This window comes from Aspergillus heteromorphus (assembly GCF_003184545.1).
Source record: "Aspergillus heteromorphus CBS 117.55 chromosome Unknown BO70scaffold_56, whole genome shotgun sequence".
Taxonomy (NCBI): domain Eukaryota; kingdom Fungi; phylum Ascomycota; class Eurotiomycetes; order Eurotiales; family Aspergillaceae; genus Aspergillus; species Aspergillus heteromorphus.
This window is the reverse complement of record NW_020290461.1, coordinates 85160-98133: the sequence shown is the minus strand read 5'-3', so window position 1 is coordinate 98133 and position 12974 is coordinate 85160. Positions and strand designations below refer to the sequence as shown.

The 12974-nt window shown below is 52.2% G+C and overlaps 2 protein-coding genes across 2 annotated transcripts; one reads left to right on the top strand and one right to left on the bottom strand.

Annotated features, from left to right (window-relative positions):
• Nucleotides 1-5462: 5462 nt before the first annotated feature.
• BO70DRAFT_346865 (THO complex subunit THO1/HPR1) lies at nt 5463-8252 on the bottom strand. Its single transcript, XM_025541564.1, has 7 exons — nt 7956-8252; nt 7785-7863; nt 7613-7731; nt 6873-7559; nt 6673-6822; nt 6308-6621; nt 5463-6251 (listed from the first exon to the last, which is right to left on the bottom strand). Exons 1-7 carry the CDS (start codon nt 8193-8195, stop codon nt 5831-5833), a joined length of 2010 nt encoding a protein of 669 aa, XP_025394356.1. The 5' UTR covers nt 8196-8252; the 3' UTR covers nt 5463-5830.
• Nucleotides 8253-8467: 215 nt separating this feature from the next.
• Nucleotides 8468-12892, top strand: BO70DRAFT_346863 (RNA helicase aquarius; the record flags this gene model as incomplete). Its single annotated transcript, XM_025541563.1, has 4 exons — nt 8468-8703; nt 8762-8862; nt 8916-12377; nt 12453-12892. 4 exons carry the CDS (start codon nt 8468-8470, stop codon nt 12890-12892), a joined length of 4239 nt encoding a protein of 1412 aa, XP_025394355.1.
• Between the last annotated feature and the right edge of the window lie 82 nt (nt 12893-12974).

Here is a 12974-nt window from a genome sequence, read left to right as displayed (position 1 = left end):
ACTCAGGAGAAGGGAGGAGGGAGGGAGGGAGAAAGTTGAGGTTTGACGTTCATGCAGTGGAAATGAAATGAGCGGCCAATAATACGGCCAGGTACGGCACTGGACCGCAGATACCCACAAATCACCTCACAATGGGACTGCTCCATCCATACCGATACAGGGCAGGTACCTTACAGTGCTTACACCCAGGAACGGAGGCGCGGCCGGAAAAAAAAAAAAAAAGGTGAGTATGATTGGTACTTACCAGGTGTACAGTTGCCAGACAGGATTTGTCGTGCAAGATGGAGTTTCTGTTGCAATTGTCTACCTTGGCTCATCACTACTTGGATTTTTCCTGACTGATATTGCCTTGCTGTCCCAAGATACAGAGTAGATAGGTGGAGTAAGTACTCCGTAGCTTCCATTGAATTGAAACAAAGTACAAAGTCGAACCAATCGAACGGGTGAAAACAACAGAAAAAGATTTCCATTCTAGGGAGAGATCTGATTGGTCTTTTGCAGAAGAGCTACGGGACGCGTTGATATTTTTCCCTTTCTTCCTATCAGAACACAGAGCGAAGAGAAAAACAGTAAAAAAAGATGAATAATAATCGGATCAGATGGGTAAGGCCAGAAGAATAACCCGAAAGAAAAACAAGGTAAGGCGACAAAAAGGCACCGCAGGGACACACACCCCCCTCTGGGACAGGGCGGCCTGTAGACCGACGGCCATTGAACGATTCCGACAGGTGGAAAAGCAGTGGGTGGGGGGGGCAGCCTTCCTTCCAAATTCCTGGTGTGCGCAACTAAGATAGAGCAGGGCGTGGCCATTGGCTAATGGTTATTCACGATAAATCGGACAACTTGACGGCAAGGCGACTATCAAGGACTGAGGTACTAGATACTGTCAAGTTGTCAACAGCCTGCCTCCAGGTATGTACAATGACGATTGTCAAGATGAAGGGTGAATGAAAGGTGGAAGAATGGGTGGTACGGAGTGAGTACGGAGTACACCATCAAGCAATCGCTTAAATTACTAGGTGCTACCTTAGATAGGTACTAAGGTACTCCGTACTACCTAGACACACAGCACAGTCCGGTACCTCGGTACTTACTTGGTACTACATGGGTACAGTATCAGAGGTGCTGCAATGGAAGCACAGGACGAGTTCATGCCATTAAACCTGTCAGTATCAAGATACTCCAGGTATGAGACCAAGACAACACTGGACAATGACAATGGAATACAATGACTCTATCATGAATGCGATCATCACAAGAAAGCGCACCCGCAGCATGATTCGGACGTGGCCACTGGGACGGTGCTTTGTAGATCATGTACAGAGTATCCAGGTATCTGTCTGTTCCTGACCTGTAATATGGGCCGTGAGCAACCTCCCACTCCGAGACCTGTGCCATTCTGTGCCGATCATCAAATTTCCCGATGATGATATGTGAGTGAGCCGGGACCCGGTGGAGTCAAGATGTACCACACCGAGGAATCCGTACCTACACTGTCACTGTAGGTAGGGCGCAGAGGTACGTACGGAGGACGGGGTACGCCGGAGTATTGGATACGTCCAAGTCCAGGCACCTTGCTGCGTGAGCATGAATGGATCATGATGGATGCATCCAATATTCCATCCATCCAGATTCAAGGACTGTATCGTCACTGCTATAGGCCGGGGCTTGACTGGCGGTAGCCAATCAATCGGTGGCAAAGACTGCAGAAGAGGCCGGACCCAAACAAGAAGGGTTGGAGGGGTTCGACTTCTACAGTTAGATACATACATACAATGTCCTTGTGTGCGTATGTATCTACCGTAGACTAACTACATGACGCGGTCAAGGAATGCCAGAAGAGTTTGCTTGCTGTGACTACGGAGTACCTACAGCAAATAACACAGTAGGTACATCCAAAGTACCCACGCGTACAGTAAGTAGTGTTCAGGGTACTCCCTATGGAGTGTACGTACTACTAAGTATATATATCAGAGGTTCCGAGGTGGGCGAGTGCGAACACTCGCCCGCAATCATGAACCCTCCCAGTATCCGTAGAATCTCCCCGAAAAAAAAAAAAAAAACAAACAAACAAACAAAGAAAAGCCGGGTCGGGCTTCGGCTCAATAACAATCATAATAGCCTCATCCAGACCCAACTTGTTAAACGCCTTTATCGTTGGAAGTTTGAACTACTCGATAGACCTCAACTACTGTAGTATACTGACACTCGAGAAGGTGTCTCGTGTTTCGAACCAATCTCCCGGATAGGAAGTTACCGAGGCAAGAAAAAAGAAGGGGGGAAATAACAAAATGAGATGAAATGCAATCTCTCGGAGCTCGCTTGAGCTCGGCTGCATCATCGAGGATCCCGTCCAGCACAGGAGGATAGGGAAGGGAAGGGAAGGGAAGGAGGTGAGTAGGACTTCGTTGGAGGAGTGGGTTTTCCTTTTCCCTCCCCATTCTCCGTTTCCTGCTCGTCGTCCGCTTTCCTTCTTCGATGGCCACACGGGGTACGGGGCCGTGGTAGGGATGTACCGTGTCAAGGTATGGAGTACCGGAGTAGATAGCAGACTAGACTAGCAGTACCGTCAACAACAGCAAGGGTGGAGACTTCTCCCTGATCTCGCAGCATCTCGGAAACCCAAGAGTGGATAACCAATCCATGGCATGATCCCTCACAGTCACTTCAGCACTACCGCAGGGTAGCAAGCATAGTAGTATCCAGTCATCCAGCCAGCCCACCACACCAGAAAGAAGCCTAGGTAGAAGATACCTAGGCGGTAGGAACGAAAAACAAATCTTCGGGCGGTGGATCAGAGGATCAGAGGAGGCCCAGGGAGGATCCCAGCTGAGCAACACCGCCGTGTAGGCTGTAGCAGGTTAGCAACGGTGCGGGGAAAGACGATCCCAAAGCAAATCGAGGCGATCGAGCGAACCGAGTGGATGTTGAGGAGATTGGGGAGGATCAACTTTAATCTCTCTGGCAAGGCTTCGCGTAATCGCGTCATGCCAAGTGGCGTCGCGGGCCCCTTCAATTTTACCTGGATCAGGGCGGGGAGTGCCTGTGCCTGTATTCTGTCGGTACTCTGGAGAGGAGTCGTGTAATATTCAGATCGGTCCGGATGGCGGGCTGGCAGAGATGGATCTCGGGTGATTCCTGATGCGAAGGAACGACCATCGGTGGGTAGATAGAGGAGACTAAGCGCCCATGCCTTTGCCCCTTCCAAGTTCCATTACGCAAGCCTCCGCGGGGGCCGCCGTCAAGTTTCAACCTCGAGTCCCCAGTGCCACCCCAAATGAAAATAAGACATTGATCGGGATGGGGTGGATCAGGAACGGCCTGAATATGGTGTTATTCACGGGGGAGGCTGAGTCGGAGGATCGCAAGGGACGAGAGACGGACTCATGCGAGAGAAGTCGATGCCTTGGAGACTTGGAGGGAGTGGATGATCGCACGGTCTGGATGTCAGGATGGATGGACCGACCGAAACGCGACTGAGACTTGGGCTGAGACTACCAAAGGCCGAGCCCGACCACATCCAAGAAACAAACAAAGGTCCCAACCGGCATATCCTATCTATCTATCTATCTACCTGTCTGTCGAGATACTGACTAGTTACACGCACGTTATCTAACCAACCTTCTTCTTCTTCTTTTCTCCTTCTGAAGCCTTCCATGGCCATGATTCCATTTCCATGGCTCCAGTGTGTTTGGTCCGTGCGGGTCATCGTCGGCTCACATGAAACACCGTCTACAACGGGAATCCATGGACCCGTTCATCGAGCATCCTTGGTCGTCAAAATCAGATTGTTCTGTTGTATGGAGGACTCCATACACGGCATGCCTACGGGGGACAACCTATCTACTCACCCACTCTTGATTCAATATGGCCGTTCCTGTCTGCATCCCCCTGAACTCCAGGTGGATGATTTACCTCCTCCCCTCTCTCGATATAAAGGAGGCCGGTATTAATCAAGACTTCATATAGACAGCGACGAGGGAACAGGAAGAAAAAAGGGGCTAGGGGTTGAGAGACATCAGAACAGAACAGATACCTCCCGTGGGTAGGTATCGGATGAAACCAGAATAGAAAGTTGATGTATCGACCATGCCTCTGGAGTAAGTAGTAAGTACTAGATAGATGCTAGATCCCACCACCAACATCGCTCGGGCGCAACTTCATCACAACCCCGGAAAGCCCCCTGGCGGCTATCTATGTTTCTCTCGATCCGATCATGATAGGTCTGGAGACAGCTGTCTTTAGATAGCTGAGGTAGATAGTAGTAGTAAGTAGCTACCACCTACCACCTACATCCCTCCGTCCATGCATGCATCGTCCGGAGTGCACTCCTTAGTCTCCATAACAGCGTCACCGTCGGGTCCGTGGAATTGGATGTACCGGCTCGATGGCTGGAAAGGATCGGATTCTCGATCCCTCCAGGACCCTGACAAGCGATACAGCCATACAGCTGGCTTCTCCCCGGGACTCCGTCACTTAATTTCACTAGCTGGAGCCATGTGGATGGGGTCTTACATTAATATTCATTTAAACATTGGCATTATCGTTCCGTTGAAACTCAGGGCGGTGGACTATATGCGCACTGGCCCCAGCCATGGCACTGCAATCTTGCATGACAGGTTTTTTTTATTAATGTTGATTGATTGATTTATTTGATTGTTTTCGAGGGGAAGCTGGCAAACCCTTCCGGGAACCCACCTTCCTGTCAAGCCTCTCGCGCGATAATGCTCCCCTTTCGACTCACTCCCGTCCTCTTTCTCGAACAACGGGACCGAGCTTGATGAAATTATGCAGGAACTCCCCAGTGTAATTAAAGTTGCTGATCACCGAGAGATTTCGTAGTTTAACCCTCTAGGACGCAAGAGGCATAGGGATCCATTGCGCTGTGCAGTACAGAGTGGCCGTCGAAGAGGTCCCAGGTGGGCTGCCTGCAGTTGTCCACACAACCTCGACCCCCTCGCGCACCCTGACTCAGAAGCCCCAGACAGGTACCCGGTCGCAGCCGCGGTGGATGCCTGGAGACCTTCAATTTCCGGTGGACGGCGCTATCTTGCAGCTCCCAGACTCCTCGCCTTTCTAACCCCCTCCCCTTAATACTCTGGCTGGCCCGGCACGTGCTTCCCACCCGCTGAACGTGTCAAAGTACCCCCTGAAGGATGACAGCGAACACTGGGGGAGAGGGGGTTGCTTTGCCCCGCCTGCAAACACAGAAAGGAGGGGCAGAAGAGGGCTAGCGAAGGAAGAAAAAAAAAAATTTTTTAAAAAAAAAAAAAAAAAAAAAGAGGAAGAGCCCGAACATGTGAGGGCCAACCATAGGGGATCACCGGCCTCACTGTCGCCACGAGCTAGGAGGAATGACTGGAAAAGGATAGGGTGGGAGTTGGTCATGCTGGGTGACAAAGTCAGGATGCAGGCCGGGCTTAGGGCAAGGCGCCCAAGAGGCCAATAAACTAGGCCACAATCCCCGCCGTAATCTCCCAGCTCCCCTCGTGACAGCCATCAATGTTGTGACCGCTTGTGGCTCCCTTCGTCCTGACTGGTAGAGATATCTACTAGGCCCAAGCAAATGCAACGCACTGGCTAGATAGAGCAAGGACTGTGGTGGCTCGGGCTCAGGCAGGCCATGCAAGGCGCTGCAAGGCATCTCGCTAGCGTCGTGATTGGGGTGCATACGGCCACAATTGCCGTCGAACACTGACCACTGCATCAGATCCAACGCAGGATCATAATCCGTCCGGGGCTTGGAGAGCGTCAAATCACTAGAACCAATCACGGTTACGCCTTATCCCCAATTACTGCTTTTTCACAGCACGACGCTAGGTGGCGTTCTTCACATTGTCTTGGTGTCCGGGGCAGCTGCGTCCTTCGCATCAGCGGAGGTCAGTGGGGTGGCAACAGTGGAGTTTCCATTTTCGAGGTTGGTAACTCCCCGATCTTGCTCCGGCCCCGTGGGTTCGCCATCCGTCGAGGGCTTCGTCGGGGCCTCGGAAGCCTGAGGCGTGCCTTCCAGCGTCTGGGGGGTGCTGTCTGATTGCTGGGCAGTCTCGAACAAAATCCTCATGTTTTTGCCGTCATCTATCTTATCAAAGGCCGCAAGCTTGCTTTTTGCAGAGAGTCGTAGTATGCGCCACGTCTTGCTCGCCTTGGATCGTATCGCGTACTCCTTATCCTCCTTCTTCTGGGCCATCTCGATATCCATCTCATCATCCATGATACTCATCATGAGAGAATCGGCAGCAGGGACAGAAAACCTTTGAAAATGTCAGACCCCAGCTAGCGGATAGTTCAGTGGTCTTGGGGCGCCTACCTTTCCGACTCCTTAAGTCGCTCAAGACCGGCTAGAGATTCCACCTCCGAGAGAAACTTTAAATCGAGAGACCCCATAGGCGAGATGCGAAGCCGTTTGTTGGCATAAACCTTGGTCGCATGCTCGCGAGCACCGAGGTATTCGGACACTGAAACCGGAGGCCTCTCAATCAACGGACAGCCTTCTGCCTTCCAACGCACCCAGTTCTTATCCCTAGAAAGGACAGTGTCCACCATACGATAGTAAAATTTACCACCGGGCCCTTCCTGGAGATATTCCTCGATCGCCTTTCTCATTTTAATCGCCCACTTGGCCTACTGGAGTCAGTATCCGGTCCGACGCAAAGGCTTTTGGGAGTAGCTTACATCTTCTTCACTCAGTACGAAGCCGTAAAGCACGGACTTGTTGGTCAGGTCAGCGAGTTTGGACTTTGCCTTGGGCGTAAGTGAGAGCATGAAGTCCAACAGTATGAGGGCCTGGACAAGAACATGTCTCCTAAATGCTGTGTCGTTGACCTATGATAATTGGTCAGATAGACGGAGACAATCGGCCATATGTCACCTACCTCGAGGTCGAACAAGTCTCTACTGGTCAGGTACTTGGGGTTAAAGCTGCTGGCGATTTCCTGGCCATCGGTAGTGCGCTTCCGCTTGGTAGGTTTCCGGGCTTCCTCCGATGCTTTGGTGGTACTCGAGTTTTCGAGGTCTGTATTCACACTCTTGAATGTCGAGATGGTAGCTTCGAGTCCGGTCTTGAAGGTAGCGAAATGTTGAGGGTCGAATGTTTTCGTGGGGGCGGAAAAATATGCCTGTAAGCCCCAAAAAATGGAATAGAGATCATCCAAATTCACAGCATTTCCTTCAGGCTCGTCCTTCGATTTCGAGATAACAACTCTCGGGGTTTTCGGGGGTTCTTGGGCGATGGAATGGGAATCGCTCGCAGATGGCGCTTGGGCTTCACTTTCCTCTCTTGGGCCTTCGGTCCCTGTAGCGGGTTCGATGCCATCCGACATCTCCACATCCGCGTCGTCGTTCTCCTTCTCGGCAGCTTTGGCAATTTCATCATATGTAGTCACATTATCGGTGTGGTATTCGCCCCGAAGGTTGACAGCGCTCTTGTCTCCTAGAGGGAAGCTTTGGAACAAGAAAATGAAGACGCGTCCACAGAAGACGGTGTCCTCCGCCCTCGACAGCCTTCGAAGCAGCTCATTGCAGGAGCGTAAGATAATCAAGCTTTTTTGCTTGAAATGTTTCTTCACCAACGTCAGCAGATGCGGCGCAATGGGGAGGCGCAAGACAAACCAACCTTGGTGTTCCGTTCTCTTCTTGATTCCAAGTAGTCAAAGACCTTCCGACAGCCATCAATGGTCTGGCTGTCGAGCAATTCTTCGATCAGCCAAAATATCAGGCCGGGCTCGCACTGTTCTATGGAGACGTCAGGACACCATCCGCAGCTCACGATCGCGTCGGGGACTGACCATTGTCGGAGAAGATGGAGATGATATCGAGGAGGTTCCAGATCTGGATAAATGAGGGGTCTTCGATTGAGGTTGCAGCCTGGAAGGAGGGGGGGGGGGGAAGGCACGGGTCAGCGACGGCTTTGGATCGCCAATTCGGATATAGAAAGAGAAATATAGATCGGAACATACAAGAAGCCCGTAAAACTTCTCTCGAAACGCGATCTCGACGGCAGCGAACCGAGTCTGTTGGCCCGATACCCTTGCAAGCGACTCGTCTTCCCCATCAATGAGCCAGATCGAATCGCCCAGGTGTGTCTCGGACAAAGGAGGTTCAATCTGCTTGTCGGGTTTGGCTTGGTCTGCGCGTGCCAGGAGATCGTCGATCAATCTTCTGTAGGTGTGGATTACGCCAACATCGACATCCGCCATTCTTGCAAGAGCAGATGGTCCACAGGGCGGCCACAGGGTGGAGGGGTAGGAGAAGATGGAAGGGAGCTGTGGAGCTGGAGAGGAAACGGCAGATGAATGATCAATGAGTGTTGCTGCGGCTCTGCGGGTCCTAGCCGCCGGAGGTTCCAACTTCCCATGCCTGGTAGACGCGCGCCAGAAGCTTTCCCAATCCCGCCGCAACGGACCACTTGCGCAGATAAATCATTCCCGCGCTCGGAGTCTTTTAACAATCCCCCCCCCAAAGTCTGAGAATGGGCCTACAGACTCGTCAGGCAATGGCGCCGGGCCTGGACTCCAGACCGACCGTGGAGGATTTCCGCGAAGACAGCGCTTGGGTGCGGCTGGCCAAAACCCACTGGCTGGAGGGTTCCAAGGCCCGCAAAGTCAAGCAGGATGTCATCAAGAAGGACATCTGGGATCCCCTCGAGGCTGAGGGCTTTAGCTTTCGCTCACTTCTGACGCTGGAGAACTTGAACATACTGGAAAAGTGCGCCAGTCCCGCAACCCCTCTCCGCCTGTCAGCTCAGTGCCTAACCCGCGACTAGGTTTCTTTGGCCGACCTATACGGAAGATGCCTCGAACTACCACGTGCTACTGCTCGCCCTGGTTGTGAGTGTGAAGCAGCGAGAACATTTGTCTATCTGGGGTAGGCTAGTCTGTGGAAGATTGAGACCTGCATCGATGCTAATCGACACCTAGGGATCTTCTCCGATCGACCGGATGATTTCTCGAATCTTTTCCACCGGATCCTTTCAATGAGCATTGACCCGTCGCTCAGTACGTTTTCGCGGTCGTCGATAGTGTCGTTCATCATCAGTGCCTTCCAGTCCGTCGAGAACCCGTTGATACGCAAGGAATGTGCCCCGCTTGTCTCCATCTCCATCTGGCACAACTTGTCGAGCGAAGAAGCCAGAGACCGTTTATCAGCGAAAAGCCCGGCATTGAAGAAGGCCTGGAGGGCTGCGGCGAAACGATACGATGCAGGAGATGAAGCAGGCAAGGCAAGGATTCGCTTCGAGCGATCCTGGCTGTATACCATGCTTTTGGATTTTCTACGGAGGCTGAACGGACCTGAAAAGGACCAGGCAGATAATCTGCAATACTGCGAACGATTTCTTGAGTTCCTTGTGGATCTAGAAAGCCAACCTCCCACCCGACGCTATGTGAACACACTGTTGAGCGATCTCAATTTGTTGCCTGTTATCCGCCTATCGCAATTATATCGCTCTTCGGACCATGCGTTGCTCCGGGATCTTTGCAATCTCCTGAAGCATTTCTGTGCGTTTGCAATTGACGACTTCAGTGGAGAGGCTTTGACTCCCCAAGCCGTATACGATGCCCACTGCCAAGAGCTAGCACGTCTACAAAGGACCTCGATGAAATTCTTCAAAGACAAGCTAATGATCCTAGCTCTGTCAAACTATGGATCCCTCGAACAACGCTCCGAGCTAGAGGGGCAATTGGTTGCCTTGGACGATTTCGAGCTCCAGAGCCTGTGCTCTCACCTCGGGTTCCGCACGGAATATCCGAAACAGTGTCAAATCACCCCCGATCGCCATCTGTATCTGGAAATTCTGCTGTCATTCTATGAGCGGAAGCCGGCATTCCAAGAAACTGCCTCCCAGCTGAGCATCGTTCCCACCGAAGAAAACCTCTATGACCCGGCATTACTACGCAACGAAACCTACGATGGATCCCGGCCGCTTGCGATCCCCAAGCTGAACCTTCAGTATCTTAGCCTCGGTGATTTTATGTGGCGTTCCTTCCTGCTCTACCGTTCGGAGGCATTCTTCCAGATTCGCAAAGACATGGAGTCGATTGTGAAACGGATGCAGCCCCGCGCAAGCCGGGATGGGAAGACCTTGACATTTGACGGATTCTCGAGGATGGCCATCCCTATCACAAAGCCTGCTATCATCGAGGTTGCACCTCCCACAGTTGGCTCGGCAAAGCCTGCGTTTGTAAGAGCCGAAATAGCTATCGAGGTGGGAAGACTGGCCGAGCACATCCGAGTGGAATGGGAATCACTTCGTCCGGAAGATGTCGTCTTCTTGCTGGCTGTACAGTCCGATGGCGCTGGGCCCCGAGATCCCGAAAGTCCCAGTCTGAAACATCTTCGAACAGCAGAGATTGTACAGGTGCTCGATGAAAACGGTCGCCCACTGCGTGAATCTGTCTCAGGCCAGTCGAACGGTCACAGATCTAGGCCACGGGTTAGGAAATTGCTGGTCAACTTAGACCCTGCTGCATTCAAAGCAGACAAAGACAGCCTTGCGCGAGGGAAGCCGGATGTTTACCCGTTTATCAACGTGATAGCGAGACGGAAAGGACGGGAGAATAACTTCAAATCCATACTTGATACCATGCAAAAGCTTATCGTCTCGGACATCGCCCTCCCTTCCTGGATCCAGGACATCTTTTTGGGATACGGAGACCCATCTGGGGCCCGGTACACAGAGTTGCCCAATCGATTGAAATCTGTTGATTTCCGGGACACATTCTTGGACTGGCAGCATCTCATTGAAAGCTTCCCTGGCTCGACCATAGAGCCCTCGAAGGAGGAAACGTCAAGTTTTGGCCCTCCGTACATACTTGAATACGCCGAGGAGCCATCCAACCCGCCTGCGACAGGTACTTCTAAGAAGCGGAGAAGGCTTCAAGCAGAAAAGGCAAATGGCCCCAAGTCACTGCGTGTCTCGACATATAAACCGCCCAATCCCGGCCCCTATCCCATTGACGCACCCAAGCTCAATACCGTCCGGTTCACCGCGGCACAGGTGGAGGCTATCGCCTCTGGAACCCAGCCCGGCCTCACCGTTATTGTTGGACCTCCTGGCACAGGCAAAACCGATGTTGCAACCCAGATTATAAACAACATCTACCACAATTTCCCTAAAGAGCGCACACTGCTTATTGCGCACAGCAATCAAGCGCTGAACCAACTCTTCCAGAAGATTGTTGCGCTGGACATTGACGAACGTCACCTTCTCCGTCTCGGCCATGGCGAAGAGGAGCTAGATACTGAGACCAGTTACAGCAAATACGGACGCGTAGAGTCATTCCTCGAGAATCGCAACCAGTTCCTCGGGGAAGTTACTCGACTAGCAGCTTCGATCGGAGCACAGGGTGCCCATGGCAACTCCTGTGAGACTGCTGGATACTTCAATACCGTTCACGTTCAGCCTGCATGGGCCAAATTCTGGGATCACGCTCGCAGCGAGACTGCTTCAACCGAGGAGATCATCGCGACATTCCCCTTCCACACGTATTTCACCAACGCACCGCAACCTGTTTTCAACCCCAGTGCTACAAAAGATACCCTGCTTGATGTAGCCGAGGGTTGCCAGCGGCACATTGCGAAAATCTTCTCCGAATTAGAAGACATTCGCCCATTTGAAATCTTGCGTCAACCTAAGGACAAAGCCAACTATCTCCTTGTCAAAGAGGCAAGAATCATCGCCATGACGTCAACACACGCTGCCATGCGTCGTCAGGAGATAGCTAACCTTGGATTCCATTATGACAATGTTATCATGGAAGAGGCGGCACAGATCACAGAGATCGAGAGCTTTATCCCTACTGCCCTGCAGAACATGAAGAGCGGCGAGCTCCCTCTGAAGCGTGTGGTCCTATGCGGTGACCATCTTCAGAACTCTCCCATTATCCAGAATATGGCTTTCCGGCAGTACGCTCACTTCGAGCAAAGTCTGTTCCTCCGTCTGGTGCGGCTGGGGGTTCCAGTAATCACACTCGACCAGCAGGGACGCGCAAGACCAAGTATTGCAGAGCTCTTCCGGTGGCGTTACCAGCAACTTGGAGACCTGCCTGTTGTTCAAACAACCTTGGAATTCAAGCAGGCGAATGCCGGCTTCCAATTCGACCACCAGTTCATCAACGTCCCTGACTATCAGGGCACAGGCGAACGCGAGCCCACTCCCCATTTCATTCAGAACTTAGGAGAGGCCGAGTACGCCGTTGCCATCTATCAGTACATGCGTCTCCTTGGATACCCCGCTTCGAAGATCACTATTCTTGCCACCTACGCTGGCCAAACGGCATTGATCAAGGATGTCCTCGGCCATCGTTGCGCCAAGAACGGACTATTCGGAATGCCCAAGATCGTGACGACGGTGGACAAGTACCAAGGTGAACAAAACGATTGTAAGTTGCCTTTTTGTCATGCAGCTCATCCTATGGAAACCATATAGAACTCCGACTAACTTTACGTTTTTACAGATGTAATCCTTTCTCTCACAAGAACCCGTACTGTCGGCTATCTACGTGACGTCCGCCGCCTCACCGTTGCACTGTCTCGTGCCCGTCTTGGACTGTACATCCTCGGCCGTCGCGAGGTGTTCGAGTCGTGCTATGAGCTCAAGCCCGCGTTCGATCTGCTATTCCAGCGCCCGGACAAGCTTATGCTTGCCCCGGGCGAGATGTTCCCGTCTGCACGCTCACTAGATGATGAGGTTCAGAGTACAGCGATGGAAAGTGTTGAGCATCTCGGCCAATATGTGTTTGAGATGACCCAGGCCAAGCTGAAAGCCATGGGCGAAGTCAGTGTCGTGGTCGACAATGATATGCAGGTCGGTGAGGATTATGTGATGGATGAGGATGAGGTGATGCTTGGGGCCGGGGAGGAAGGAGAAGATGATCCTTTGCACGAGCATGCATGATCTACCCCACTTGTCAACATCAGTGGTGTGAGCCTTCTTGCGCATGTGCGCACACCATGTAGTACGGCACGATGTTGAGCAG

Coding starts and splice junctions, on each gene's coding strand:
- BO70DRAFT_346865 (XM_025541564.1), bottom strand. CDS start 8,195: ATGGCGGATGTCGATGTTGGCGTAATCCACACCTACAGAAGATTGATC. Junction 7,732..7,784: donor CTCCATCTTCTCCGACAATG/GTCAGTCCCCGA, acceptor ACGTCTCCATAG/AACAGTGCGAGCCCGGCCTG. Junction 7,560..7,612: donor GAAGAGAACGGAACACCAAG/GTTGGTTTGTCT, acceptor ACGTTGGTGAAG/AAACATTTCAAGCAAAAAAG.